The following is a 24955-nucleotide window of genomic DNA, read 5'->3' as shown; positions in this document are numbered from 1 at the left end:
GACAGTGACGCTCCAGGAGGCTGCTCTCCCAGACCCTCCCCACCTCTCCTCAGATGACTGAGAAGGCACCAATTGTGAAACTGCAGCATTCAGAAGGACTGCCACCTAAGTCCAAAGAGAAAAAAATGGTTGGAGAAAAAAACCAAAGGCCTGCTGCTGTCTCACAAGCATCTGCTTCATGAGTGGAGCTGCATCTCATGCCACAGGCCAAGGGGCAAAAATAATGCTTGGAGACCTTGGAAATGCAAGAGTCAAGAATTAAACTGTATACTTGAGCTGGAATCTTCCTTTCTTTCTCTGAGATTAGAAGAGGCCAATGTCTAGCTTTGGGGGGCAGTGGGGAAGGTCCAAGCTTAAATAAAGCAGTTATTAAATAAAAACAGGATTTTCTGTACTGATTTTTACAAATCCATGCAGAGCTCAACTTGAGGCAACTTCCCCGACTCCTGCCACTGCTGCCTGGGTGGGGGAAGTGCAGAAGAAAGCCACCTTACTACTAAAAACACATACTGTTTAAATTACAATCTAACAAACCTAAAGAGTCAATGGCTAGCACTGACCTAGCCCTGTCTCCATGGGGCACTGGGGGCATCTCAGGGGGACCACTCCTTGTGCCGGCTCAGCATCCCCAGTCCTGACCAAGGCAGCCACCAGTGTCCTCCTCCGCTGACCACGGCATGACCACACCCGCACACTAACAAGTAGGGTAAGTCCTCTGATAAGCAGACAGGGGGCTGGGAGGCTCAAGGGGCAGCACCACGGAAGAAGGCAGGCTTCACACCAGAGTGTCCCTGCCTTCAACCCCAACTGCAAACCTAACAGCTAGGTGTGCTGCCCAGGGAAATGGGGACAACTGTGAAACTCCATCGTGTCAAGTGCCAGAGTATAATAAATAGCCTGTGTCATTTAGTAAAATGACAATGTCTGCTGGTGAGCAGCTGGGAAAACAGGCCCTCATAGGGGAATCTGCAAATATTTACCAAGAGCCCCTTCTGTGCTCGGCAAAGAGCAGGCAGCATCTCTGTTCCGCCCGGCCAGGCGGGACTGCTTCACTGTGACCTGCCAGGGATAACTAGGGAAATGAAGGTGTGCTTAAAATGGTGCTCCCAGCATGCCTTTTTTTTTTAAACTAAGGGACACAAACCAATGTCCATCACCCGGAGACCAGTTTGAAAAAAATCCAGAAACAGCCATATGATGGAATTCCTTAAGACTGTAATTAAAGGATGATGAACTCTACAGCCCCTGCCATGGAAAGAGCCCCACACCCTAGAGCGAAGCCAGCAGGTAACAGTTCCCAGCACATCTTGCCCACCCCACCCCCGCCCCGCCCCAACCAAGTTCACAAACACATCCACAGCTGTAAGTGGGCTTCCAAATGGTGCCATTTCTGGGGTTTCTGCTTTCTTTATATCCTTTCATATTTCTTTATATCCTAATTTTCTCTCTCTATAAACTCATCTTTGCAACCCAAACACAGTACAGCTATCTTTACGTTGGGGGGGAACCTCATTTACCCTCCTGCTGTAAAGGTGTATTAAATACCTCTTGAGTGTCTCTATCAGCATATGAAAAACAAAACCAAAGCACCTAAGTTTTGACACTCAAGAGAGAAACATCTGCTTTACAAATTACAAACAAGATAATCACACTTACTAAGTAGGTTTTACAGTCATGGCTACAACAATTCTTATTAAAATGCGTACAATTACCTATTCAACTTCACAAAACAACTTACCCTCAAAATTAGAGGTGACCTTTGGACTCCCATCCAATTCCTGTGTATAACTTACACTTGGCCTCCGTATACCGCAGACTGTGTAGTCCCGTAGTATTTACTACTGGAAAAAGTCCCTGTGTAAGTGTACCCGGACAGTTCAAACCCATGTTGTTCAAGGGTCAACTATACTACTCAAAAAATAAAATGAAGAGAACAGTATGGAGGTTCCTTAAAAAACTAGAGTTGCCATATGATCCAGCAATCCCACTCCTAGGCATGTATCTGGAGAAAACTCTAATTTGAAAAGATACATGCACCCCAATGTTCACTGCAGCACTATTCACAATAGCCAAGACATGGAAGCAATCTAAATGTCCACTGACGGATGAAATGGATAAAGAAAATGTGGTTAATGTATACATCAAAATATTACTCAGCTATAAAAAAGAAGTGCTGCCATTTGCAGCAACATGGATGGACCCAGAGATTATTATACTAAATGAAATCAGAGAAAGACAAATATATATCACTTATATGTGGAATCTAAAAAAATTGACATAAATGAACTTACTTACAAAACAGAAATAGACTCAGGCATAGAAAACAAAGTTTATCCCACTGCCCGCGAGCTCAGGCAGGGGGATAAATTAGAGTTTGGAATTAAAAAAAAAAAAAAAAAAAAAAAGGCCTAAGCCAGAGACTCCAGGAAGTGTGGGCACTTAAGATCAAGGGAGCTCAATGTAGACCGTTAGGCCTCCTCCTTCCCAAATAGTACGTGTCCATTAACTGTTAATCACAGAGCCTTTGCAATGGAATTAACACACATCATTCGATGCTGGCCTTAAAGAGAGTAACATTAGGTTTCCACTGTACCTGACGCCATCATTTAAGTAAGAAGAAATGCAAAAAGGACTGTTTAAGGAACGTTTTTCTTAAAGGACTTCCTGAAGCCACCAGGTGTATGGGAAATCAGGCCTCTACTGGACACAGTGCCAACTGCAGGGACCCAAGGACAACAGTGAGCTGACCTGTAAACATTCAACCTTGGCTCCGTAAGAGCCAAACGGAAGTCACTTGGTAGCTTGCAACATGTGTATAAAAAATGTAAAACACATCATGTTAACAGAAATAAAAAACAATCAGGACCTGGAACATCTGGAAAACACACATTAAAAAGACCCAGTCCGCGGGCTGCCAGGGAAGGGGCTCCGAACCAATAAGGCACCCTGTGGTCAGTCCCAGAGAGACTTCCAGTGTCAACAGCAGGACCCACAACTCCACCTCCAAAAAGAAAACGGGAGCCAAGTCCCCACTCCAATCCCTCCCCTCCTCAGCAAGAAGACAAACCCCACTCACACGAAGGCCCACCTGAAGCACTGGGCGCCTCGTGTCCAAGCCCCAGTGACACATTTCCTCAACAAGCCATTGTGACACGCATACATGCTGGGAGGGGCACTGTTCGCCAGTAAGAAATGGTGACCGCGGTAACAGCAGACAATCAGGGGAGTGGCCAACTGCCCAACTTTTAATTCTGCCCTTTCTTATCAGAGCATAACTCGCTTCGCCTGAAACAGCCTGAATTTAATCGAATACTAATAGAAGACAGTTCTCGGTGGAAAGTCAGAAGTAAATTAAAGATACACCTTTTCCTAAACTGTTAACGTACGTCTGCAAGAACACAGGCAGCTAGGAAACAGAAGGCGCTCAGGAAATGCATTAGGCAGACCGCTTCACAACAGGGTTGGGGCTGGGCCTCCCCAGGCGACACCTGAGACGTCTCTGCCGTGTTAAGATGGGAAAGCAGAGGACTAGACGTGGAGACGTATATGTTCAATACACGCCACCCTCAAGTGCCAAAAAGGGGCCCCAGGCTCCAGGGACGTGGCTGCCGACCCTCACAGGTCCCCATTATACACGTCTCCAGGCCTGGGAAGGCCACCTTTCTGGTCCCTGCTACAACCAGGGTGCTTGCACACAGGATGCAATAAATATTTGTTGAATACAATGAGGAATCGTTCTAAAGGTCACAGATCTTATTTCCTTAAAATCCATGGCTAAGATATGGGGATGTGTGCATATGTATAGCTGATTCACTTTGTTATAAAGCAGAAACTAACAAACCATTGTAAAGCAACTATACTCCAATAAAGATGTTGAAAAAAAAAAATCCACACCTAAAGCACCTTTCTTGGAAACATGAAGCCAGGGACTACGTAGCTCTGGGGAAATCGTGGAACATTTGTCTGGGGTTGGCCCAACAGCCCGGTTAGAACCTAGCTCTGCGATCTTGGGCAAGCTCCTTACAGGTGCTTTGGCTTCTTGGAGGTTAGAACAGGTACAGAAGCATCCTACTCGCTGAGACGAATTAGCACACATCAACTGCCCAGAACAGGGTCAACCTTGGTGGAATGCCCACTGTGACCTGTTGTTGGTGCCAAGTAGAGGCTCAGCTTCCCGCTTACCAAGCTATGGGTAATGAGGTTATGTGAGCACACTGAAAAGATCTTAATATCCGCCCTTCCCTCCTGCAAAATACCCAAGTACAGGAGGTTCAAATCTCATTCCACCAATGTGCAAATTATATGGATATTATCTAAGGCCAAAACACGAATTAAAGAGTATCTTCCACTTAGGACCTTAGAACAGCAGCACCTGAGCTAACTCTAAGCTCACTGACTGAAGTGCTGGATTCAGAGCAGAAAACCTGCCCTGACCTCCAGGGTTTCCAACCTGGCGGGGGAGCAACCGAGGGGGAAAGAAAAGAGAGCAAATGAGGGCGTGGGATCTGAGCCCCAAAGACGTGAGCCAGAAAGGGCACGGCCGGGCACACCTCCGGTGGAAGGTGAACGCAGCCCCTTTCTACTCTGAGGTTGACCAGAGGATAAGACGTAACACAAATTTGTGTCCTACATCAAATCGACAAGTCACGCAATAAAAGCTAAAAATCCGTATTTTACGGCTAGGCACATACTCTTTAAAAGAGCGAAACCGATTTTCTGGGGACCTTTTTTGCTTCCTATAGCATCAAATATCACACAACTATCGTAATGTTATTCTTTACAAGAATAATCGACTAGAAACCAAAACCATCAAGCGAAATAAAAGCGAAAAGAACCACACTTTAAAAAAAAACCCCAAAATGAAACTTCATCTCCTTTAAGGTGTCCAGAGCAACTAGACACTTGTTAAAAAACAAAAAAACAAAAAACGGAGAGGGGGGATTCAATCCTACGTTACACAGTTACTTGAAACAGAATCACTTCCTCCACGCACCAGCAGCGAGACCGGGAACTTCTAGGAAAAAGCATCGCCCTCCTTCTGCGCTGCCGCTGGGGGGGGGGGGGTCACCGGGCGGCGTCCTGCTCGCGCACCTCTCAGGCCGTCCACACCGTAACCCAGACCCGAGGACACGCCCGCGGCGGGCGGACCGGGCCGGGCCCCGCGGAGTGGGCCCTGCCCGGCAGCCCCGGCGCCCCCCTGACCCTGCCCACGGCCCTCGCGGTCCTCCCCCCTCCCCCTCCGCGCGGCCGCCGCCATCTTCTCAGCTCAACAGAGCGCGGCTGGGCGCGAGCCCTGCGGCGCCGGGCAGGCCGGGCTCGGGCGCCGCCACCCCCACCCGTCCCTATGCGGCTTCGCAGCGGCCGACCCTCCGCCCGGCGCCCCGGCCGCCACTCACTGCGCGGGCCGTAGGCCTCCAGGATTTCGCAGCCATTTCCTCCGAACGCCTCAGAGTGGGCGGGCGGGGTCGACGCCGCCACCGAGATGCGGGGGGTAGAAGGGCCGCCCGCGCTCTGAGCGGAGGGAAGACGCCGGCCACCGAGACGCGGCGGATAGAGGAGCCGGCTGTGCCCCGAGCAGCGCCCCCGCGCGGCTGGCGGAGGAAGGAGCCCGACCCAGGCCCCGCCCCTGCCCTGCGCCGCGCGGTTCCCGAGCCAGAGGGCCAAAGCTGGGAGCACAGGCGGCGCGGCTCCAGTCGGCTGGCCACCCCGGGCCCACTTTGGGGCAGAAGGGGCCGGGAAGAGGATGGAGGAGCAAGGCGCATCGCTCCTTTCCCACCAGACTACGTTCCCAGCTTCTCTGGGACTCGAGCCCGCTCCCCACGGGGCCAAAGAGCTCAGTGCCCGGGCCGCCCCCGCCTACTCAACCGGGCACACCTGCCCACGAGGGCTGCAGGGCACTTGCCCATCTCCAAATACTCAACAAACGGACTTCAGAGGGGAAACACCTGCTACCTTGGGACACTGGACAATGGCCCCCGAGGACAGTAACTCCCCGGCCGAGGGCCTTTGTCCCCATCGCTGCCGCTACAGCTCCATTCCACATTCCTTAGTATCAGGAACCGCTGGGCAAAAAGCAGAAAAGTGCCCTGTGTGCAGTAAAGCTCCACCCGTGACTCTACAGAGGACTGCCAGGTGCTTCCGTGGGGGAGAACCAGGGGCCTGGGAGCAGGTGTGCTTCTAAATAAACATCTCTGAAGATCACACGGCCTGCCAGGTTCTCAGACTGTCCGTTTTCTTCAAAGGAATCCAACACAGCTTGTTTCTGTTGATGTGATTCCATTAGGGCTGCTTCCATGGACTCTTGCAAGGATGAATTCTGCACTCTTAACATCTTGATTGTCTTTAGGTTTGCTCCAGATGGGTGTATGAGAAGTTCATAAACCAGACAGAGTTGAAACTGGCTTGAACCAGCAGTGTGATCTTGGGTAAGGTGTGTGTAAAATGGGACTCATGCTGGGGTGCAGGGGAAGCTCACAGGAGGCCTCCCTGCAAAGGGCTCCCTAAATGGGAGTCGGAATGGGGAAACCCCACCCAGCCTCTTTAGCTGAAGATCTTTACATGAAGCAAACCCAGCAGCAATGTCTTTCTACAAGGTGAGATTTTAACTGGCTTGCAGTTTCGGGCGGGCGCTGGGACGCACGGAAGACACTGAGGACCGGGCTGCCAGTGGAACAGGAGGAAGCTCCGGGTGGAAAGCCCAGTGGACAGAAGGGAGGCCCAGAGGGGAAGCCCCGTCTGTATCACTGCAGTACTGGGGGGCTCAGAAGGGCTCTCGGGCAGCAAAGGAAAGGAAACCGCGCCCCCACCAGCCCTGCAACTGCGCCTCCCTTTCTGATCTCCCAGCAGGAGCTGGCCCTGACCACGAGCCTCCAGGCTCAGGGGCACCTGCCACCTGTGGGAGGAGTCAGGCCCTCGCCCTTCTCCCACCTCTTCAGGTAACTCCAGTTCACCCGCTGTCACTCCTCACGGGAGCTGCTCTTCCCTGGTGAAAAAGGCATTTCTGGAACTGCAGTTTGGATACTTTCGAGTTGAAGTCTACTAGCTAAGGAATACCTTCTCCTAACAAACTTATACCCAGAGGAACAAACAGATTAAAAAGGAGTCTCCAGTTGTCTCAGATTCTTTCCTAAACACCCCAAATACACAAAGAAAAATCCCAGAGTTCGGGGGACTGACAACACGAGTAGCTCAGAGGGCAGGAGGGAGCAGGAAGCTAAATAGGCTTCCAGGCCTCAAGGGGGTTTCAGTCTTTGAGAAAAAGTATGATTGGTGCATCCCCAACGTGTGTGGACACCAGGTCCTGCCACCAATACCCATGGACAATTCGGAGGAAATTTATAAAAGCAGAAAAGCACATCCGGGAAAGTCAGCAATCCTTTTAAAAGACTGCTTCCTGGCGTTCAGCCTCTTCTCACCCCTGAGTTAAAGCCCACGGGCAAGCAGGGTCCTGAGCAGAGCACCCCTCGCCTTGCAGTCAAGTGCAACCCTGAGGGACAAGGCAAGGTGCATCTAGGCCCTTTCCAAGAACCATCTAAAACCAGGCGAGGGGACAGCCAAGCAGCTTTATTGCTACTCTCATTTGGAATTCAAAGGCGAGCAAGCCAGCGCCCTCCCAGCAGGCAGGCAGAGAAGGAGCTGAGTAGTCAAGGTCTAGGGTGGGGCCGCTGCCTGGCCCTGGGCAAGGTCCCCAGTGAACCTGGACCCAAACTCAGACCCAGGCCTGGGGCAGAGGAGAGATGCCAGGGGGCAAAGTCAAGGTGGGACCCCCCCCCCCCAGCTTCTCCTCCCTAGCCTCGGCCAGCAGTTTGGAGGAAAACCCTCAGGGTTTCTTCAGAATAGCTACCGCAGGTGCCCCCTGACCCAGGGGTCATGGGCTGCAGGGCTCAGATGTCAGAACAACGCTTGTTATTCCTGCCTTTCAGGGTGGTTCCTGTAACTCTGAGACATCTACTTTTCCCCGCGAGTTTAGTAAAAAGTAAATAAAGTTAGCTTCAGAAGAAATATTTTAAAAAGTATAAGGCATAAAAAGTGTATTTCCTTTCTGGTTGGTTTCATCTCTTAGCAGTCTCTAAAGGAACACACCAAATGAAAAAGCCAGAAAAATCAACGCCTTTCACAGATTTTGACAGAAAAGCAGTTGAAGAGTAAAGCGGAAACACCATTCGGTGTACTGCACCCACCACCGCACTGTGCCCAGATACACCACGTACCCTCACAGCTCGCCGTACCACAATGTACGTAACAGGAAAAGGGAGAAACAAGCCCACAGATCTGAAGCGAATTCCTGGGGCAGCTGGTGAGCGGGCACCTCCCCAGGCTGGGAGCGAACAGTCCGCTGAGACAAGGAGGGCCCAGGGCAGGGCCGCTGCCACCAGTGCTCGGCCAGCACCTGGCCTGGGGGGCCCCAGGGGCAGGCACACAGCGACAACTAGCTGTACCGCCTACAATTTAAGAGATTCGTTTTTCTGAAAGAAAATACTTGAAAAGTGAAAGATTGTTGGAAGTCAAGTCTAACAGTGGCTTTCTGGATTTGTCTAAAAGAGAAAAAAATGTATAAATTCCTGCTCTTGCCTGGGTCACAAAAACAAAATGGTGAAAGTGAGAAAAGAGTATTTGAAGGAAATACCAACAAGAGTAACACAGGGCTTCCCTGGTGGCGCAGTGGTTGAGAATCTGCCTGCCAATGCAGGGGACACGGGTTCAAGCCCTGGTCTGGGAAGATCCCACATGCCACGGAGCAACTAGGCCCGTGAGCCACAACTACTGAGCCTGCGCATCTGGAGCCTGTGCTCCGCAACAAGAGAGGCTGCGATAGTGAGAGGCCCGCGCACCGCGATGAAGAGTGGCCCCCACTTGCCGCAACTGGAGAAAGCCCTCACACAGAAACGAAGACCCAGCACAGCCATAAATAAATAAATAAATAAACCCAAAGTTTAAAAAAAAAAAAAAAAGAAACAGGTCTCATCACCATTATCACCATTTAAAAAAAAAAATTTCTATGATCAGCCAGCCCCCCTACTTTAGACCAATTAAATCAGAATTTCAAAAAAAAAAAAAAAAAAGAGTAACACAGTTTGAGCTATTAGGAATTTCAAAAGGATACCCAGAAGGTTTTATTCTGGGGTATCCCTGATTTCAATGAAATCAATACCCATAAATTACCCTTTCAATACCAAAATAGTTTTGAGTTCCAAATTGAACCAACTGCTTTTGAAGTTTAGAAATCCAAGGAGAAACAGGATCTCCCAAATCTGTCTACAGAAGGTAGGAGGACAAAATGCTGCCTTTTACAACTACACAGAAAAATGACAAATCTTGGGAGTCTGTCAGACATACAAAGTTCCTCTCGTTCAATGGAAAGTAAAAACATTTAAAAGAGTAAATATAAGAGGATTTTAAAGTCAAAAAAGAAAAAACAAAATTTGGCGGGTGTTTTTTAAAAGGAACGCGTGGATATCGATTGAAAAAATGCCTCATCTTCATTCAGTGCTTCTATCTCCCAAGTCAGACATCTGATCAGAACTGGGCTCATGCAAAAACAAAACCACCAAAACCAAACAAAAACAAGAAACCCCTCAAAGCATATACAGCTATACAGCTACGCACGTATACGTGATAGGTGTTTATATGTACACATGCGTGTGTCTGTATGGACCTCCGATGTGTGCATCAAAGCCCTAACCAGCCAGGTGTGAAGGGAAGGGTCAAATCCAGCAGAGACGGTCTGCAAGCAGCCTTGAGAGCGCGCTGCCTGCGCCCCTCCGTCCGGCCCCCACCCCACCCCACCCCAAGCGTTTCAGGTGGCACCGTGCTGGACACAGTTTACGTTACAACCTCTGCAGGAGTTAAAAGGTCAAGAAAACTATTACTCTAAAATATTACTTTACCCATCCAAAGAAACTTATGACGAAACCAGTGCTTTCTGATTTAGTGATATAATTGAGAAAGGAAACTACAATCCCGCAAGGAGGGGTAAGGCGACCATCTCAGACCCCATTACACGTGATTCACAGGGTCTTGAATACATGCAGCAGAACTAAACAGTAACAACAGTCTTCCTTACTCCTTCCAACAGCTTCACGGAGAAGCTGAAGACAGGATACTGTGTGAAGCTAAGGCTACGGGAACTGACTTTTTGGAGTTTACTGCCCACTTGTGGTAACGATTCCGAGCAGCAACAACCAATCAGCTTATACCTCATCCTGAACAATCAGGGTTGACTTGCCAAATCCCCTGGAAAGCAGGGCTCCAGCATGTAGGGGTTTGATTTTATGCTTTGACGGTATGAGAATAAGACAGAAACACCCTCCAAAATACTGCAATTCTGTAAAACACGGCTGATACCCAGGTTGTTGAACAGTCCAGGATTTGATTAAAGGAGCACTGTGTATTTTATTCTCAAAACGCATTTCCTTTTTTAAAAACTCTTGCCTGCTCTTTTAAAACTAATAAACCTTAACATCTCTCTTTAAAGAACTGCTGATCTGTGAATCACTACGTTGTACATCTGGAACATATAATATTGTACATCAACTATACCTCAATTAAAAAAAAGAAAAAAAAACCAATTACAAAGAGAGCAAAAGAGAACTGTTAATCTGTCAGAATGAAACTCTCCACCAGGGCTTGGAGAAGAGCAGAAGCTCTGGGCCCCTGCCTTCCTATCGCGAAGCCAGTCAACCACCCCACGGGGCTGAAATCTTGGTCAACCTGCTCGCTGCCCCAGATGATGACCAACGTGGCCCTGCACCCCCAGCTGCTTCCTGTTCCCCGCTCCCCTGCTGCATGCGGGTGTCTTCAGGGCTCGGCCCAGGCCGCCTCTCTCTTCACTGCGTACTCTCCATCCGGGGCCTCACGCCCTCCTGCTGTCCTTTACCACCCACTTGTCTGTTCCCCTAACCTCCCCACTAGATGCCTCGAACGCACCGCCAAGCCTAACGCATGCGAAACGAGCTCCTGACTTCTGAGCTCCCCGCTGATCCCGGCCCTCCTCTGGTGTCCCCATTCAGTGGCGGCCCGGCCCTGTGAACCCAAAGGCACAAGCCCGAAGCCCAGGGTTCTCTCCGACACACCTGCCTCCCCCTCAGCCATCGAACCCCGTGGCTTTAGCGTTTCCCGTGACCAAGTCCACCTGCGAGCTCCTCTGCACACGTGCTGCAGGGCCCCAGGCGCCTCTCAGTGTTAGACACCTCACCCCCTCTCAGCTCACCGCGATCTGACTTTTTCCGCGTTCACCGGCTCACCGAACTTCTTGCCCTGTCACAAGGGCAGCTTTTGGGGAATGTCAAGTGGCCCGCCCCGCCCCGCCAGTCGCTCCGCTGGAAGCCGCGCCCCGAGGCTCCCGGAGAGCCCGGCAGCAGCGCTCTGGCCCCTCCCCGCTGCTCCTCCGCGGGTCTGGACTCCAGCCGCTGCTCCTCTCCACGGACTTCCTCCGAGTGATACGTTTACGGACTCTCACGAGGTGTCACCAAGAAAGCTGCACTTCCAGCCTCATGGCTCCCGCCAGCGTTCCATGGTCCACCCTGGGCCCCTAACCACCCCTTCCCTCCTCCCATCTCACTCCTCACCCTGCCGGCTCTTCCTCAGCTGGCGCCACCACCGACCCCACCAACCAGGCTACACATCCGAGCGCCATTCTCGACTTCTTCCTCTGCTCTCCCTCCACTGGGACTGCTAACTTCCCGACCTTTGTCCTTTTTTGCTGAGACTGCTTCTAGCGAAGGTCCTCACCCTCACTCATCTATTCCTCCACATTCTCAACAAGTATCTACAGAACCCCTGCCACATACTAGACGCTTCAGCTCTTATGAAGGTCATGTGTTGTGGCGGTGAACTGTGACACACTAACAGGCATCAGTGACATAGAACGGTGTGCTGAAGGCAACGAAGGAATCGTTTAGGGACCACGTGAACACGAAGGGGTGGCACGACATCCTGCTTGTCGGGATGGTGTCCCCACTGCCAGGAGTTGGCCTCAGGAGTGTTGCACGCAGACCCAGCTCCTGAGAGCCCAGAGGTGAGAGACGCCGGTGAGTCCAGAGTCAGGGTCGGAGTGGTGAGGCTTTCAGCTGTGCTCACTCTACACAGGCAACTGGGGAGTTGCCGATGGGTGTGAAGAGGGGGCCAGGGACAAAGAGAGATGATCCTGCCTGAAGTGTGGGTTTCAAAAAGCAGCCAGTATCTAGACAGAATTCAGGCTGTGCAGGACCACTTCTGGCGGTGACGGGCCATTAACCTATGACCCGCACAGAGGGTGCAGATGAACCTTCTTTAGAACCCTCTAGCCTCTTAGGGCACCAGATTTTTGCTCATGCACCCTTGAAAAGAATTCTAAAATCTGCACCCCTCGCCCATTATAAAGTTGACATCTAAAGTTGTTTATAGGATTAAGTGCTTGAAAAGGATGTAATTACAGACATATACTGCATTTGCGTCTGCGTTTTAAATAGATTTGGTCAAAGCTTTGGACCTGCAGATTTAGCTCATTTGACTAACCCTAATGGAAGATATCCACAATTAGTCGTCACTGTCAAACCTATTTGCCAAATTCCACTTACTTTCTGCAAGAAGTCCCACACCACTTCCACGTTATTTAGTTCACTCCCCAGCAATCACAGGAAACCAACTAACCCCCGAATTCTAACTCAGGAGAATATCGGACTTCATCCGGTGGAGTAAAGGGCTGCCCCTCAATTTCCTTCCTGAAGGGTTCTAAAATCTTTTAACTTTACTCTCCAGCAACGGGAAAACGAGACCCTGCTCTGAAGGAGTCTGCACTCTTCTCCAGCAGACGGACAATAATAACCAAATAAACGCGCAAATGACTTTCTGCGTCTCCGCGACCACCAGGTCCCGGCCGCGGCGCAGGGAGACCCTCCGTTGTTCGGACAGCGACCGCAGCACCTCGGGGCCCCTGTCGCACAGGCCTGCAGTCCCCGCCCAACCCGAGCGCGGCTTTGGGACCACGGGCGGTAAAGACCACCGGGCTCCGGGCCGCAGGGATCACGGGCAGAAAAGACCACCCGGCACCGGGCTGGTAAGACCGCCGGGCCTGGGACCGCAGGGATCACGGGCGGGAAAAATCACTAGGCCCCGCGCCGCAGGGACCACAGGCGGAAAAGGCCCCCGGGCCCCCGGGAGGTTCCCCGAAGGCAGGCCCGTCCGGGTTGACCCAGCCGGCAGCGAGCGGGTGCGCGCTCCCCGCCGCGGTCGTGTGCCCGGGAACCCGCCCCAACCGTCGGAACCGAGAGCTCCCGCCGGCCGAGTTCGGGCGCCTCCTCCCGGGCCTGCGCGAAGGCGAGCACCGGGTTAGCAAAGACCCCGCCTCTGGGCTGCGCGGAGCACCGGCGCCTGTCCCCCCTTCCCGCCCCATGCCCTCGGGCTCACACAAACGACTGGAGGGACGCTGGGACTTTAGCCTCCGACTCAGTCCAGATGTCGCCGTCCCGGCTCGAAGTTCCCCCACGACGCCTCCACGGCGGCCATCTTAACCAGAGGCAGCCGCCGCCTTTTGACTCTCGCGCCAATCCGTAGAGCGAGGGCGCCGTGAGGAGAGTTCTGCGCAAGGACGGAAGCTGGAGTCCCGCGCTTCCGGGCGGCCGCCGCGACCCGCACCCTCGCGAGAGCCCTTGATTGGCTGTCGGCTTGCAATCTCGCGATCTCGCGGGAAGTGGCTGAGGGGGCGGCCGCCGGTGCGTCTGCCCTCCCGTTCCCCGCCCCCGCCTCCGCCTCCGCCGCGGCCCCCGCCTCTGCCTCCCCCTCCCCGGCGCCGCCGCCGCCCCCTCCCCGCCCGGCCCGGCACCCCGAGCGGCCGCGGAGACCGCGCAGCGCGGCAGGCGGGATCCTCACGGTAAGATGGCCGCGGCGGACCCAGGCGGCCGGGCGGAGCGTCCCCGCGGGAGCGCGGCGAAGCGGGGCGGGGAGGCGGAGGGCCAGGTAGGGGTCGGGGCCGGGGAGGGGTCGAGGCGGCCCGGGAAGGGGGCGGGCCGGGCCGCGGGGGTGCGCCGACCGGCCAACCGCGCCGGGGGGCCTTCCGGGGTTGGGGGTCCGAGCAGGCGTCATCGGGTCGCGTTGTCCGGGGAGGCGGCGCCCTCGGGGTTTGCAGGTCCAAATGCTCCCTTCTCCTAAGGCGGCGGAGCCCGGGCGCAGAGACTCGGTGTTTGTTGTTGACGAACCGCGTTTCGAGGGGAGTCTGCACATTCCGAGGCGGCGCCTGCTAGGAGGTGATAGTTCTCGACACGTCGCACAGGTGTCTCTGCGACGGGAACCGTTTCCACCCGGAACCGCGTCCGAGCAGAGGCTGAGCTGCAGAGGCCGGACGTTGCTCTTGCGAGCAAGTGTTCCTCGCCGTCCGCATTGGGATGTTGAATTATGTCTGTGGTATTTTTAACTCCTGAGTTCTTCTGCACGAAACAGAATGGGACAGTTCTCCAAAGTTGTTACTTTTTCAAACGTCGCTCTGTCGTCCAGGACTGAGAATTTGATCTGAGTGAGTTACGCCAGTGGCCCGTAGCTTAGAGAGATGGGCCCTTGGGTGAGGGACAGCACCTCTTGGTTGTGTCTTAGGACAAGTGTTCTTTCTTCTGCGGATCAGAGTTGGGCATGGCATCCCCCACGGACCGAGGACTTTGTCTTGTACCCTTTTGCTTCCCCACCTACACTCTCTCCCTGGGCGATCTTTGGCGAACTCTTGGCTTTCAGTCATTTTGTGGCGGCTGTTTCCCTAATTGTTTCCAGCGCTGAGCTCAGGACCTGTAATCCAGGTGCCTGCTTGACTTCTCCTGCCGTGGGTCTGATAGCCCAAACTTGCCCGGCTCCTCAGACCTGTTCCTCTCATTTGTGGCTCCATCCTCCAAGGTCTCAAGCTTGAAACACCCCCATGGTCCCCGAGTCTTCCGTTCTTTTATCCTTCCACGCTGGGTCCAGCAGCAAGGCCCACTGGCTCTGTCCACAGAGTCTTGGTGGGCTGTGCTCTGTGGCCCTTCTGCTGCTGTCCCCTCTTGTCTGGGTGGCTCCTCACTGGTATTCCTGCGCAGCTCTCACCACCCCACGGTCACCCCGTGTCCACTGGGCACCCAGAGCTGTCTTTTAAATTTTTTTTTTGTTGTTTGAATCGGTTTAGCGTGTGCTTTGCTATGTATAAAGTAACATCCACGACGTCTGTGTCAGTTACAGAGGATAAAACTGACGTGGACGGTGGTGGGCTCACCACCCATCCCGAGAGCCCAGCTGGTGCTCCCAGGGCCCCCCTTCCTGTGGTAACCACCTCCTGAGTTTCATGTTTCATGCCTTTACTTGAAACAATGGCAAAACGGTTTTGCTGTGAATGTATATTGAATGTATTTACTGCTAAGCAAACATTGTACAGCTTGTCTTGTTTTTGTTCTTCACAAACCGCCGCACTTGGGTCTCTGCTGTGACTGGCTCTCTTCGTCCATCTGGTTTCTAAGGCCCCCATGTGGTCACATTCATTTATTTTACCTGCTTTAGTAAATCCTGTTCCATGGATACAGTCACAGCCCCTTCTCAGTAGTTCTAAAATCCACGTAACTCTGAAAACCAAAGGTTTTTGGTTTTCTTTTTAATCTATTAGGTGGCAAAACCTCACCTGGCAAAGGCTGTTTAGTAGCTTCTGTTCCACTTGGTATGAGGCCTCATACGTTTCACTGAAGAAATCGTATCTGATTGTGGGGTGCTGCCCCACACCACAGAGAGGATGGCGTATGATACGTGGTAAAATGTGCAGATAGTCTTTGTACAGCCTGGACAGTGCTGAAGCGTGAAACCGATGTGCCCCAGGGTTTTGGTGCCGTGGGACCGTGCTCCCGTGAACCACAGACCATTTGTCGGTGCTGCTGTTGGCTGAACATCCGGGTGGATGGCTTCCCTGTTGTCGCCATCCTGAGCAGTGTCTCTGTGGACAGGCTCGTCTGGGTCTGGGTCTCAGTCTCCAGGAGGAGAAGAGCCGGCTGTGAGGAGCACACGTGCGCAGCCTCGCACAGCGAAGCCGAGTGTGTTTGCTGTGCGGTCCGTTCTGACCGCAGGGTAAAGGGGTTCAGGAGAATTCCACGTCTTTGTGAACGCATGGTGTTGTCAGACCGCTTCATTTTTGTCAGTCTGGAGGGTGTGTGATGTGGGCTTCTCTTGAGCACACGCATCGCAGCACGTGATTCTTCGGCCCGTACTCTCGTGGCTGCCCTTCGTGCTTAGAGGGGAGTTCATCTAGATCCCCTTGTCCTGTAGGGCCTTACTCGGACCCCGGCCGACCTCTTGACCTCCTGGTCCTAAGACCCTTGGCTCTTCCTCACGTTCATCCTCCTTCCTAACACCCCAACCTTCTCTTTGGTCCCTGAATCTGTGTTTTGAGTCTCACGCCCTTTGCATGTGCTGTTTTCCACATTTTAAGTATCTTCCCACTCTCCCCGTCTTACTTCCTGCTCTGTTGCCGTGTTTATGTCTGAAATGATCGCAATTGTCATAGAATTCTTCACCGATTCTTAAAATATTACCTTTTTTCCCTGTAGAAATAAATCAGAATGAGTTACACAGAAAAACCCGATGAAATCACAAAGGACGAGTGGATGGAGAAGCTCAATAACTTGCATGTCCAGCGGGCAGACATGAACCGTCTCATCATGAACTACTTGGTCACAGGTAGGGGTGTGGCGAGGTTGCTGCCGCTTGGGCATCCGTATCCCTTTCTGTGCACACAGTCGGGACTTGCTGAAGTTCCGCGGTGCACTTGTGTTCAGGCGTCATGAAAATGCAGTGTTCTTTTTGATAAACTTGTAGTTACGGTTTTAAAGAGCTGTTCTCTTCCGGAGATGAGATCATGATTTCAGGTCTCTGAGACCTAAGGAAAAAATCTGTTTCTTGGCCTTTGACGTTTTTGCAATTGATCAACGTAATTAAGAAAGTGCTGAAGTACGTTTAAAACCCAAGTAATTAATCTCTTCTGGCCAGTCTGGTAAATCATACTGGACTCTTTCTAGAAGGTGTGTCCAACTCAAAAGAAGAAAGGGGGACGGGCATACGGAAGGAAACGCACATGCTCTGCGGCTAACACTCAGTCCTCCTTGACACTGGGAAGCAAAAGGGTAACTCTGTACGTGGTGAGAAAACCCACATGTTTCCAGAAAGCGAGTCGCCTTCCTGTGTGTTCCCAGTGGCCACCACCCCTCCCGTCAGTCTCTGATGTGGAAGAGAATTGTAAACTCACTAAGAGTGGGAGTGGCCAGGGCCTTGCAGGCGGAGAGGGCCTTGCTTCCCCTGGAGCAGGTCAGCAGCTTCTCTGCACTGGGCCTGGACCGCAGCCCTCCACCAGGGGCCACACCGGCACGTGGGGCCTCAGCACCCATCCTCACCTGGCTGGGAGGTTAGAGCGTTTGGGGTGTTGGGGGAAGGAAATGAAGTACTATGTCTGTGTTTCTGCATTTCTGGGGCATAATTGGTAAGTCACAAAGGTATTAAACCCAAATCCCCAAGAAAGTGCAGTTATATCAGAGATTTTTTATTCAAGGCGGATGGGCTTTCTAGAGATAAAAGGGCTTTGCGTTGATGTCTTCCTGACCTTCCGAGCAGTGAGGATGGTTTTCATTTCCAGAGGGCTTTAAGGAAGCAGCAGAGAAGTTTCGGATGGAATCTGGGATCGAACCTAGTGTTGATCTAGAAACGCTCGACGAGCGAATCAAAATCCGGGAGATGATACTGGAAGGCCAGATTCCCGAGGCCATCGCACTGGTCAATAGCCTCCACCCGGAGCTTCTGGACACAAACCGCTATCTTTACTTCCACCTACAAGTGAGTCTGGTTTGCGGATGCTCAACAAATTAAGGTTCTTTATGGGATTCAGAAGTAACGAGGCTAATTCGCCTTAATAGAACGTTGCTTTAATTGACGTGGGGAAGGGGTTAGAGTTAGCTGCTCTCCTGTGTGTCTCAGAAGCTGTTTCTTGCTTTAAAAACTCAAATGTAACAACTCGGAGTTGCTAGACAACTCTGTCCTCTGAGAGGCCCTTTCCATGAGAAGCAGGCGCGGCCGCGGGGGTGTCACTGGCCGGGTGGCCAGGCGCCCGGCGCTCACCCCGTCTGCCTGGCCCCCGACCAGCAACAGCACCTGATCGAGCTGATCCGCCAGCGGGAGACGGAGGCGGCGCTGGAGTTCGCGCAGACCCAGCTGGCCGAGCAGGGTGAGGAGAGCCGGGAGTGCCTGACCGAGATGGAGCGCACGCTGGCCCTGCTGGCCTTCGACAACCCCGAGGACTCGCCCTTCGGAGACCTGCTCAACATGATGCAGAGGCAGAAGGTGGGCGCCAGGCGGGAAGGGGGCTTCCGTCTGCATCCTCCACAGATGTTCTCGGGATTTCCAAAGAAACGGGGCGGTGGGTGGGTGGTGTCGAACGGGACAGCGCTTCTGGCCAGGACACTGCTGGGAGGGCATCGGCTGTTCCCTAGCTTAGACTTCCATCGTGTCACACTAGGGGCCCAGGGCATCGCGACTATTACACGACAGTCAAGCCTCTTTGCCCATTTTTCTTGTTTATCTGAGCCTTCTTCCTATATAGCTGGAGACTCGTAGAAACAGGTGTTTCAAGTACCTTTTGATTAAAAGCCCACACTTGCTTCGGACACTTTGGGGCTCCCCGTTGCAGCCTCTGTGTTCCCGCCGGTGCTGTGGCTCCCCGGCTGCAGTGCTCCTTCGCCGCCACCCTCCGCTACCCTGGAAGGAGGGTGTCCTTGGGGTCCACCTCAGGTGTCGTCCTGGGGCTCGTTAGGATGGAACCGGTCCCACCCCCACCTTGGTCTGTCCTTTCTGCCAGTCCCCTCGTGCCCAGCTCCTGGCATGTCGCCACCGTCCAGGCCGGATGCGACATCTGCTGACCACACCGTGAGCTCCTCTGGACAAGTAGTGTGTTTTACATCCTCTGGAGCGCCTGACAGTCACAGGCTTCGTGTTTGTTAAATAAGTAACCAGCTTCTCACGTAAAATTGGTTTCCAAGACGCATGAAATGCATCTTATGATGGACCCTTTTTGCGGGCGCTCTGCGTGTGTGGTGGTTTTTATTGGCTGCCTTTATTTTCTAGGTGTGGAGTGAAGTGAACCAAGCTGTCCTGGATTATGAAAATCGTGAGTCAACACCCAAGCTGGCAAAGTTACTGAAACTACTCCTTTGGGCTCAGAATGAGCTGGACCAGAAGAAAGTCAAATATCCCAAAATGACAGACCTCAGCAAAGGCGTGATCGAGGAGCCCAAGTAGAGTCTGGGCAGGGGCCCCATTTCACCGCCCGGGCCGGCAGAGCACCGTCTGGGACTGAAGATTTTTACGGCAGCAGAGAACTCTTTCCTCCCCCCTTTTACTTTGTTTTTTGACCCAGAATCTTTTCGAAAGGGAGAAGTAGCCCTTTTAAGTGCTGGAGAACGCGCAGCGAAAGACACCGTCTCTTCCTGCTGGCGAGGAAGGCTGGCGAGGACCGCACCATGGCCTGACCTCAGTGCTCTGGGCGTCTCGGCTCCCAAGGCGCCGCATCTTAGGGACACTGGTCCACCCGAGGCCCCCGCTCGGAGCATCTGGGCAGCACTGATGGCCGTCTTGCTCTCTGTTTGTGTCGAGGCAGGCAGCGCGTCCTCACCCTCCCACGTCTCGGCTGGCCTTCGTGTAGAAGGATTTCCCTCCCCCCTTGGTTTTTGGTTTGTTTTCGTTTTTTCATAGGAAAGACTATATAAATTTGTAAATCCCAATTCAAAGACTTCTTTTGTGTGCGGGTCCTGAGTTTGATTTTTTTCCCTTTTGGTCTGGGTCGTGTGGCTTTGGGGGAGATAAGTGCGTGTGTGCGTGTGTATATGAGGGGCGGGCTGTGTGTTTTTTAATTTTTTAAATATATATTTTGGTGCTGTACGTGGTGAGAGACTCTTTCCTAGTGGATCAATGAACCATCTCTCCTGGGCAGTTATGTTAAAAATAAAGGTTTCTCTTTAATTTCAAGAATGACCAAAATGGTCTCTCAAAAGTTTTAATCATCTCCAGCACACCTTTTGCTTCTGGGGCTGGCTTCCCCATGTGACGGCAGTGACACCGTCTAGTACCTACAGCCGGAGAGACGAGTGACTGCGCCGCGGCGTGTGCTGTGGCGTGTGCCGTGGCACGGTGGACTCTGTCACCTGCACTTCAGCATCTCTCACGCTGTCAGCCAGTTCTGTGCCTGTCCTGCTTCTGTGCCCTCACATCTGTCCCCTGCCCGGCACCCAGTGCAGTCGGTGATACCCAGATGCAGGCTCGGATATTGGGGTTTGTGGCAGGTGGCCCGGGGCGCCGGTGCTGGAAGGGGTTTCGTGGATTGTTGCAGAGCTGCCGGCCCCTGGGCGAGGCCGGTGGAGGTGGAGGTGGAAGGGGCCCCAGCGTGCGCAGCTCTTGGGGCTGGTGGCTCCTGTGTGTCCTCTGGTGGGAGCGCCCACGTGGCTGAGACTCAGTGCTCCCTCGTCTGACCCCTGTGCAGGGTGGGCTGTGCTGGCACCCGGGCTCGATGGAGAGAAATGCCATTAGCAGCCAAATCTGGGGAGCTCATGGGCCTGGATGCACAGCGAGGCAGGTCCTCGGGGAGGTCGGGGGTCTGCCTCCGACGCCCCGAGTGTTTGTCCTGAAGCATCTGTGGCACCAGCTCTTCCCTCCACTTACCACTCACTTTCGACCTGCACTTGAGTCTGCGGGGTCACTGGTTTTCAGTGGGTACAGCTTCAGGCAGGATTTTCCTTCCCCAGGGGGTTGTGTAATTCAGTCACGGGTGCCAAGGCAAATAGACCACTCAGGCCGTAGACTGGCCCTTCATGCTGCCCTTTGGACCTTGTGAGGGTTGGGGGGGGGTGTCCTTTCCTTACCCCCAGAAGTGATGAGTTTCACCTCTCTTGGTCGTCAGCCTCAGGTGTGACCTTTCCGTATGATCGTTTTCTCTGAGGTTTGAGGATAAAAATAAGTTAGGGAGAAAGGGGGTTTTAATCTTCAGGTAATTAAGACTTAATACAGCAGAAGCTGGAAGAAAAATATTAGGGAAGTAGACATAAAACTACATTTCTTTAAAAGCACCAGGTAATTCAGCATATTCCTAATCCTTTGTTATTGGTGTATATAAGATTGTTTATGTGCATAATTAATACATAATCAATTTGAAATATTTTTCAAAGGAGAGGGTTTGAGACATACAGTAATGGGCAAGAGTCATCCATAAAGTGTCAGGACCTGAATGGGGTTCGTCACGTGCATGAAATGTTAAATGCTTATGGGAAGTGTTGCTCTTTTCTTCACCAGCTAAGTCAGTGAGTGACTTGATGAGCCAGTGCTAAAACCCACGTGAGCTGGGTGCTGGCCAGACTCGGAGAATTCAGATGTTACTCTTCAGCTCTTTACCTTTGTTTAAGGGGTTTAGTTCCTTCCCCATGGGCTGGAAATCTTCAAGGGGGCGGCTTTGCAGACTTCTCTGTTTCCTCTTTTTTGCAGTCTCTGTTTTTTCAGCGAGCAAACTACCTTAAGCCATTTCAAGGTAATGAACATTAAGTATGCTGATTTTTCTGCTTCGTCTCATTTGGATCTCGCTGTTGTGTTTGTTAAAATGTAATGTTCTACCAGGGTAGTTTATTTCTTCTTTTTACACTTTCTGGTGGAAAGTGCCTTGAAATAAATAAAATGTGAGCATATTCTGGTACTCTGTGTTCCTGATGTTGTGAAGTCACATGAGGAATGACCCCTAGTCTGGATTCTTCCGGAGCACAGGGATTGTCGCAAAGCAAATGAGAGCTAATGTATTTTGCCATTTGAATTAAGTTTTCCAGTTTCTAGAAAAGGCAGCTGTTGGTTGGGACTGGTCCTGGCGTGGACTGAGATGCCGGGAGCAAGCCTGGGGGTCGCAGGGCTGGCTCCGCCGTCCGGCCAAGATGCCCTCTGAAGACAGACATGCAGAGAAAACGTGTGGAGGGCAGCTTTTCTAAAGCAGTGTGATGTCTGTACTTTCCCACTTATCTCTGCTGTTAGTTTGGAGGAGCGTGGCAGAACCAGGAGTTTCAGAGAGAATCGTACACATTCTGTGTTAAAAGACACTGCCGTCCTCCGAATAACAGGGCAGGACTCCTTTCCGGGTGACTATTGCCAAGTCTCAGTCTGAACAAAAGACCAGATTAAAGGCGTCAGGTGTGGTGACTGCAGGCTGGGCTGCCCGTCCCCAGCCCCTGGACACCAAGCGTGTTGTTCCTGACGGCGGGTATGTTTCCATTTCAGAAATACGTACTGCTCTTTCGGGTTTACGGTCCGTTGTACTGTTGGCAGCAGTCGCATGAGAGCCTGTGTAAAACAGTCACCCGCCCTAGCACTTGGTGCCCCTCTGATTCTGTCATTCCAGGCGATTCCCGGGGCGCATGCGTGCAGCGCCCACAACATCTTCTGAAAAACGCAGAATAGGTTGCCTTTGCTGCCTTTTCTTAATTTCATAGTAAAACTTTGCACATTTTTCTCAGAGTGGTTGTCTGAAAGCTCTCCCCCCGCCGCCCCCCGCCGACAACGTTCTAATAAGAACAAAGAACTCTGTGCCACACTAACACGTTTGTATGTAGACCTGGAAGGGTGGGGGAACTTTGGCTCCCGTGCGTCCGTGCTTTGCTGTGGCTCCATCCCCACTCTGAAACCTGCCGTCTGCTCTTCTGCACGGGCACCTCGTTTCAGTTTTGTGAAGGAGATGGAGCTAGTCGGGCTGCCCACCGCATGACTTTCAGCTGCATTGGAACATTCTAAGTAATTTTTTTGTGACGTATGAAATTTCCAAACCTTCAAAGAAGAAGGGCTGCTCCAGCAAGCCCGGGGCCGCCGCCGTGGTGCCCGTGCTGGCGTCCAGCGGGGCGGGTTCCCGCGCACCCTCTGTGGAAGGCCAGTGCGGGAGCCTGGACGCAGCCGGAGGGCGACGGGCGGGGTGCAGAGCGCGGCCCCGTGCCGGGCACGCGCAGGGGTGTCGGCGCTGGTGGTGTTGGGGACAGGAAAGGAGGGCCCTCCCCCATCGCTGATCCACGGCAGGGACCTCTCCCGCCTCGCAGGGGCGGCCAGGTGGCCCTTGGCGATGCCCCCGAGCCCTTGGCTCTGAGCTCACCTCGCCCAGGGTGCTCGGTAGGGGCTGGTCCTGGCACGGGGCCTGCCCGTCCTGGAGGCTGTGCCTTAGCACCGAGATGTGCCGTCGAGGCTCTCCCTTCCTTGTAGTGGTTTACTTACGTAGACGTCGGGCACGGGGTTCGAGTGGGCCTTTGGCATGACTCACTGGGGCGGGTGGAGCGTCCTGAGCGGCTTTGCCTTTGCGGGACGCTGGCCGCGGCTCCGTGGTGAGCAGACTGGCCCAGCCCCAGCGGTGGGGGGGGGAGGGGGGAGGGGTGGTCTGGGGTCACTGATCACGATGACCCTGTGCTGACAGCATGGCGATGTTTCCCATTGTGGGGATGGGGGGGGGGGGTTAAATAGGAACATGGGGCTCGGGTTGTCTGCGGTTTGGAAGTCTCCCAGCTGGAAGGCCAGGTTCACGGTCACATCCGACCGTGGCACAGAAGGAAGTCTGCCAGGCTCGTTTACCCCCAGCTCTGACCAAGTGGAGCAGCGACTGGAGGTGAGCAGATCTTGCCCGCGTGAACCTCTCTGAGCGGCTGCGTTTTCCCCACGTCCGATGCCCGTGCAGCAGCAGGCTCACTGCAGCACGAGGCTGAGACCCCGGCGCGCCTTTGGAGCTGGGGACGCGCCTGGCCGCCGGGACCCCGAGGCGCTCTGTGCGTTTGGGTTGCACGTAAGCTTAGTCACCGGAGAGGCCGGAGGGACGTCTCCTCCTCCGGTCGTGGCTCCCGCTCTCCGCAGACTCGGCCGCGGGCCCTGTCCCATGAGGTTTTCTCTCCCACAGGTCGTGGTGTCTTACGGTCACACTAATTTTACCAGCTGGCTTCCGCAAGTGAAGCCAGCCCAGCTGTCACGGAGGATGCCACGCCGGGGCTGGAGGGGCGGGAAGGGAGGTGGTGGGCAGTCAGCCGGAAGCCTGGAAGGCCGTTGACCACCCTGACCAGGGTGAGGGGACGGGGCGCTGGCCCCTGCTTGGCCACAGACTCGTGGGACTGGTGAGTCCTTAATCTCTGGGTGTTCTGTTGTATCCTGAGCGTAAAACAGAAGTGTTGAACAGCAGTGTTTGTAAGGTTCAAATAATGACCTCACCAGCACTTTGTCCCCACTTCCTGTCTCCCCCTCCTCACCCGGCTGGGCTCCCTGCGGTCCTGGAGCTGGCCCTGGGCCTCCGCCCGCCCTGCCCGCACGCCTCCTCCTTCCCCGCTCTCAGACTTGACTCGTATGTCTTTCTGGGGGCGCCTCTCAGCCCATCCCACGGCAGAATCCACCCTTCTCTGCCCCACTTAGTCTCCTTTTTGTGTTTCATCTACATGCCCCGGAACGTCAGTTCCAGGAGGAGAGGGGCTTTGGGTAGGCAAATGACAAATGCCCCCCACAGTGTGGCTCCAGGTCTGTATGTAAAATCATCAGCAAAGAGCCTCGGGCAGTGGGTGAGAGTGAACTGCCAGGAGGAGGGTGGGGTACTATCGTAGCTGAGCTGAACAACGGTTCTCACACTCTTCCGAGTCGTGGGCTCTTTGGGGGAACGCACCTCTCTCCAACACCATCCCTCTGCCCCGTTGAGCGTCGTATGGATGGAAGAACAGCAGTTCGTTTGGCAAGCGTACATGGAGCAGGGCGGGGGAGACCCAGGCCCGAGGTGTAGGTTCGGAGGGTTCCCTCCTGGTGGGACGTGGCCACGTTCGCCAGGCTGCCGTGTGGAGGATGGATTGAGGGGGTAGCGGGTGGAGGGGGCTTTGCAGGGTGAAGAGGGGGCAGCTGGCGGAAGCAGAATCGCCCAGAAATCCACCTGCTTCCTATGTGTCCCAACGGTCACAGCCTCTCCGTG

General features: G+C 53.4%; 2 protein-coding genes across 8 annotated transcripts in view; one reads left to right on the top strand and one right to left on the bottom strand.

Annotated features, from left to right (window-relative positions):
* Window positions 1–13545, bottom strand: part of DIDO1 (death inducer-obliterator 1) — a 54182-nt gene extending 40637 nt beyond the window's left edge. For 2 of the 4 annotated variants that reach the window (XM_082428267.1, XM_082428268.1), the window contains exon 1: window positions 13387–13545. The gene's annotated coding sequence lies outside the window, so the exon portion shown is untranslated. Of the gene's footprint in view, window positions 1–5392; window positions 5537–13386 lie in introns of those variants that run through there. The other 2 variants (XM_082428266.1, XM_082428265.1) reach the window with 2 other exon arrangements.
* A 160-nt stretch (window positions 13546–13705) lies between these two features.
* GID8 (GID complex subunit 8 homolog) lies at window positions 13706–19986 on the top strand. 4 transcript variants are annotated; one of them, XM_082428273.1, is made up of 6 exons: window positions 13707–13849; window positions 14129–14222; window positions 16524–16653; window positions 17603–17799; window positions 18106–18303; window positions 19084–19986. In XM_082428273.1, exons 3-6 carry the CDS (start codon window positions 16536–16538, stop codon window positions 19255–19257), a joined length of 687 nt encoding a protein of 228 aa, XP_082284399.1. In that variant the 5' UTR covers window positions 13707–13849; window positions 14129–14222; window positions 16524–16535; the 3' UTR covers window positions 19258–19986. The 4 variants fall into 4 exon arrangements, with proteins under 4 accessions (XP_082284398.1, XP_082284399.1, XP_082284400.1 ...); XM_082428272.1 differs by lacking the exon at window positions 14129–14222 and having other exon boundaries at window positions 13706–13849; XM_082428274.1 differs by lacking the exon at window positions 14129–14222 and having other exon boundaries at window positions 13803–13935.
* Window positions 19987–24955: the final 4969 nt, after the last annotated feature.

This window comes from Balaenoptera physalus (assembly GCF_965194825.1).
Source record: "Balaenoptera physalus genome assembly, chromosome: 16".
Taxonomy (NCBI): domain Eukaryota; kingdom Metazoa; phylum Chordata; class Mammalia; order Artiodactyla; family Balaenopteridae; genus Balaenoptera; species Balaenoptera physalus.
The sequence above is the reverse complement of the archived record's forward strand: the minus strand, read 5'-3'. Positions and strand labels throughout refer to the sequence as shown.

What these genes read in the sequence shown, in the direction of transcription:
- GID8 (XM_082428272.1), top strand. Translation starts at nt 16,536, where the DNA reads ATGAGTTACACAGAAAAACCCGATGAAATCACAAAGGACGAGTGGATG. An exon ending in CATGAACTACTTGGTCACAG is followed by an intron (nt 16,654 to 17,602) that starts GTAGGGGTGTGG and finishes TTTCATTTCCAG; the next exon opens with AGGGCTTTAAGGAAGCAGCA. An exon ending in ATCTTTACTTCCACCTACAA is followed by an intron (nt 17,800 to 18,105) that starts GTGAGTCTGGTT and finishes GCCCCCGACCAG; the next exon opens with CAACAGCACCTGATCGAGCT.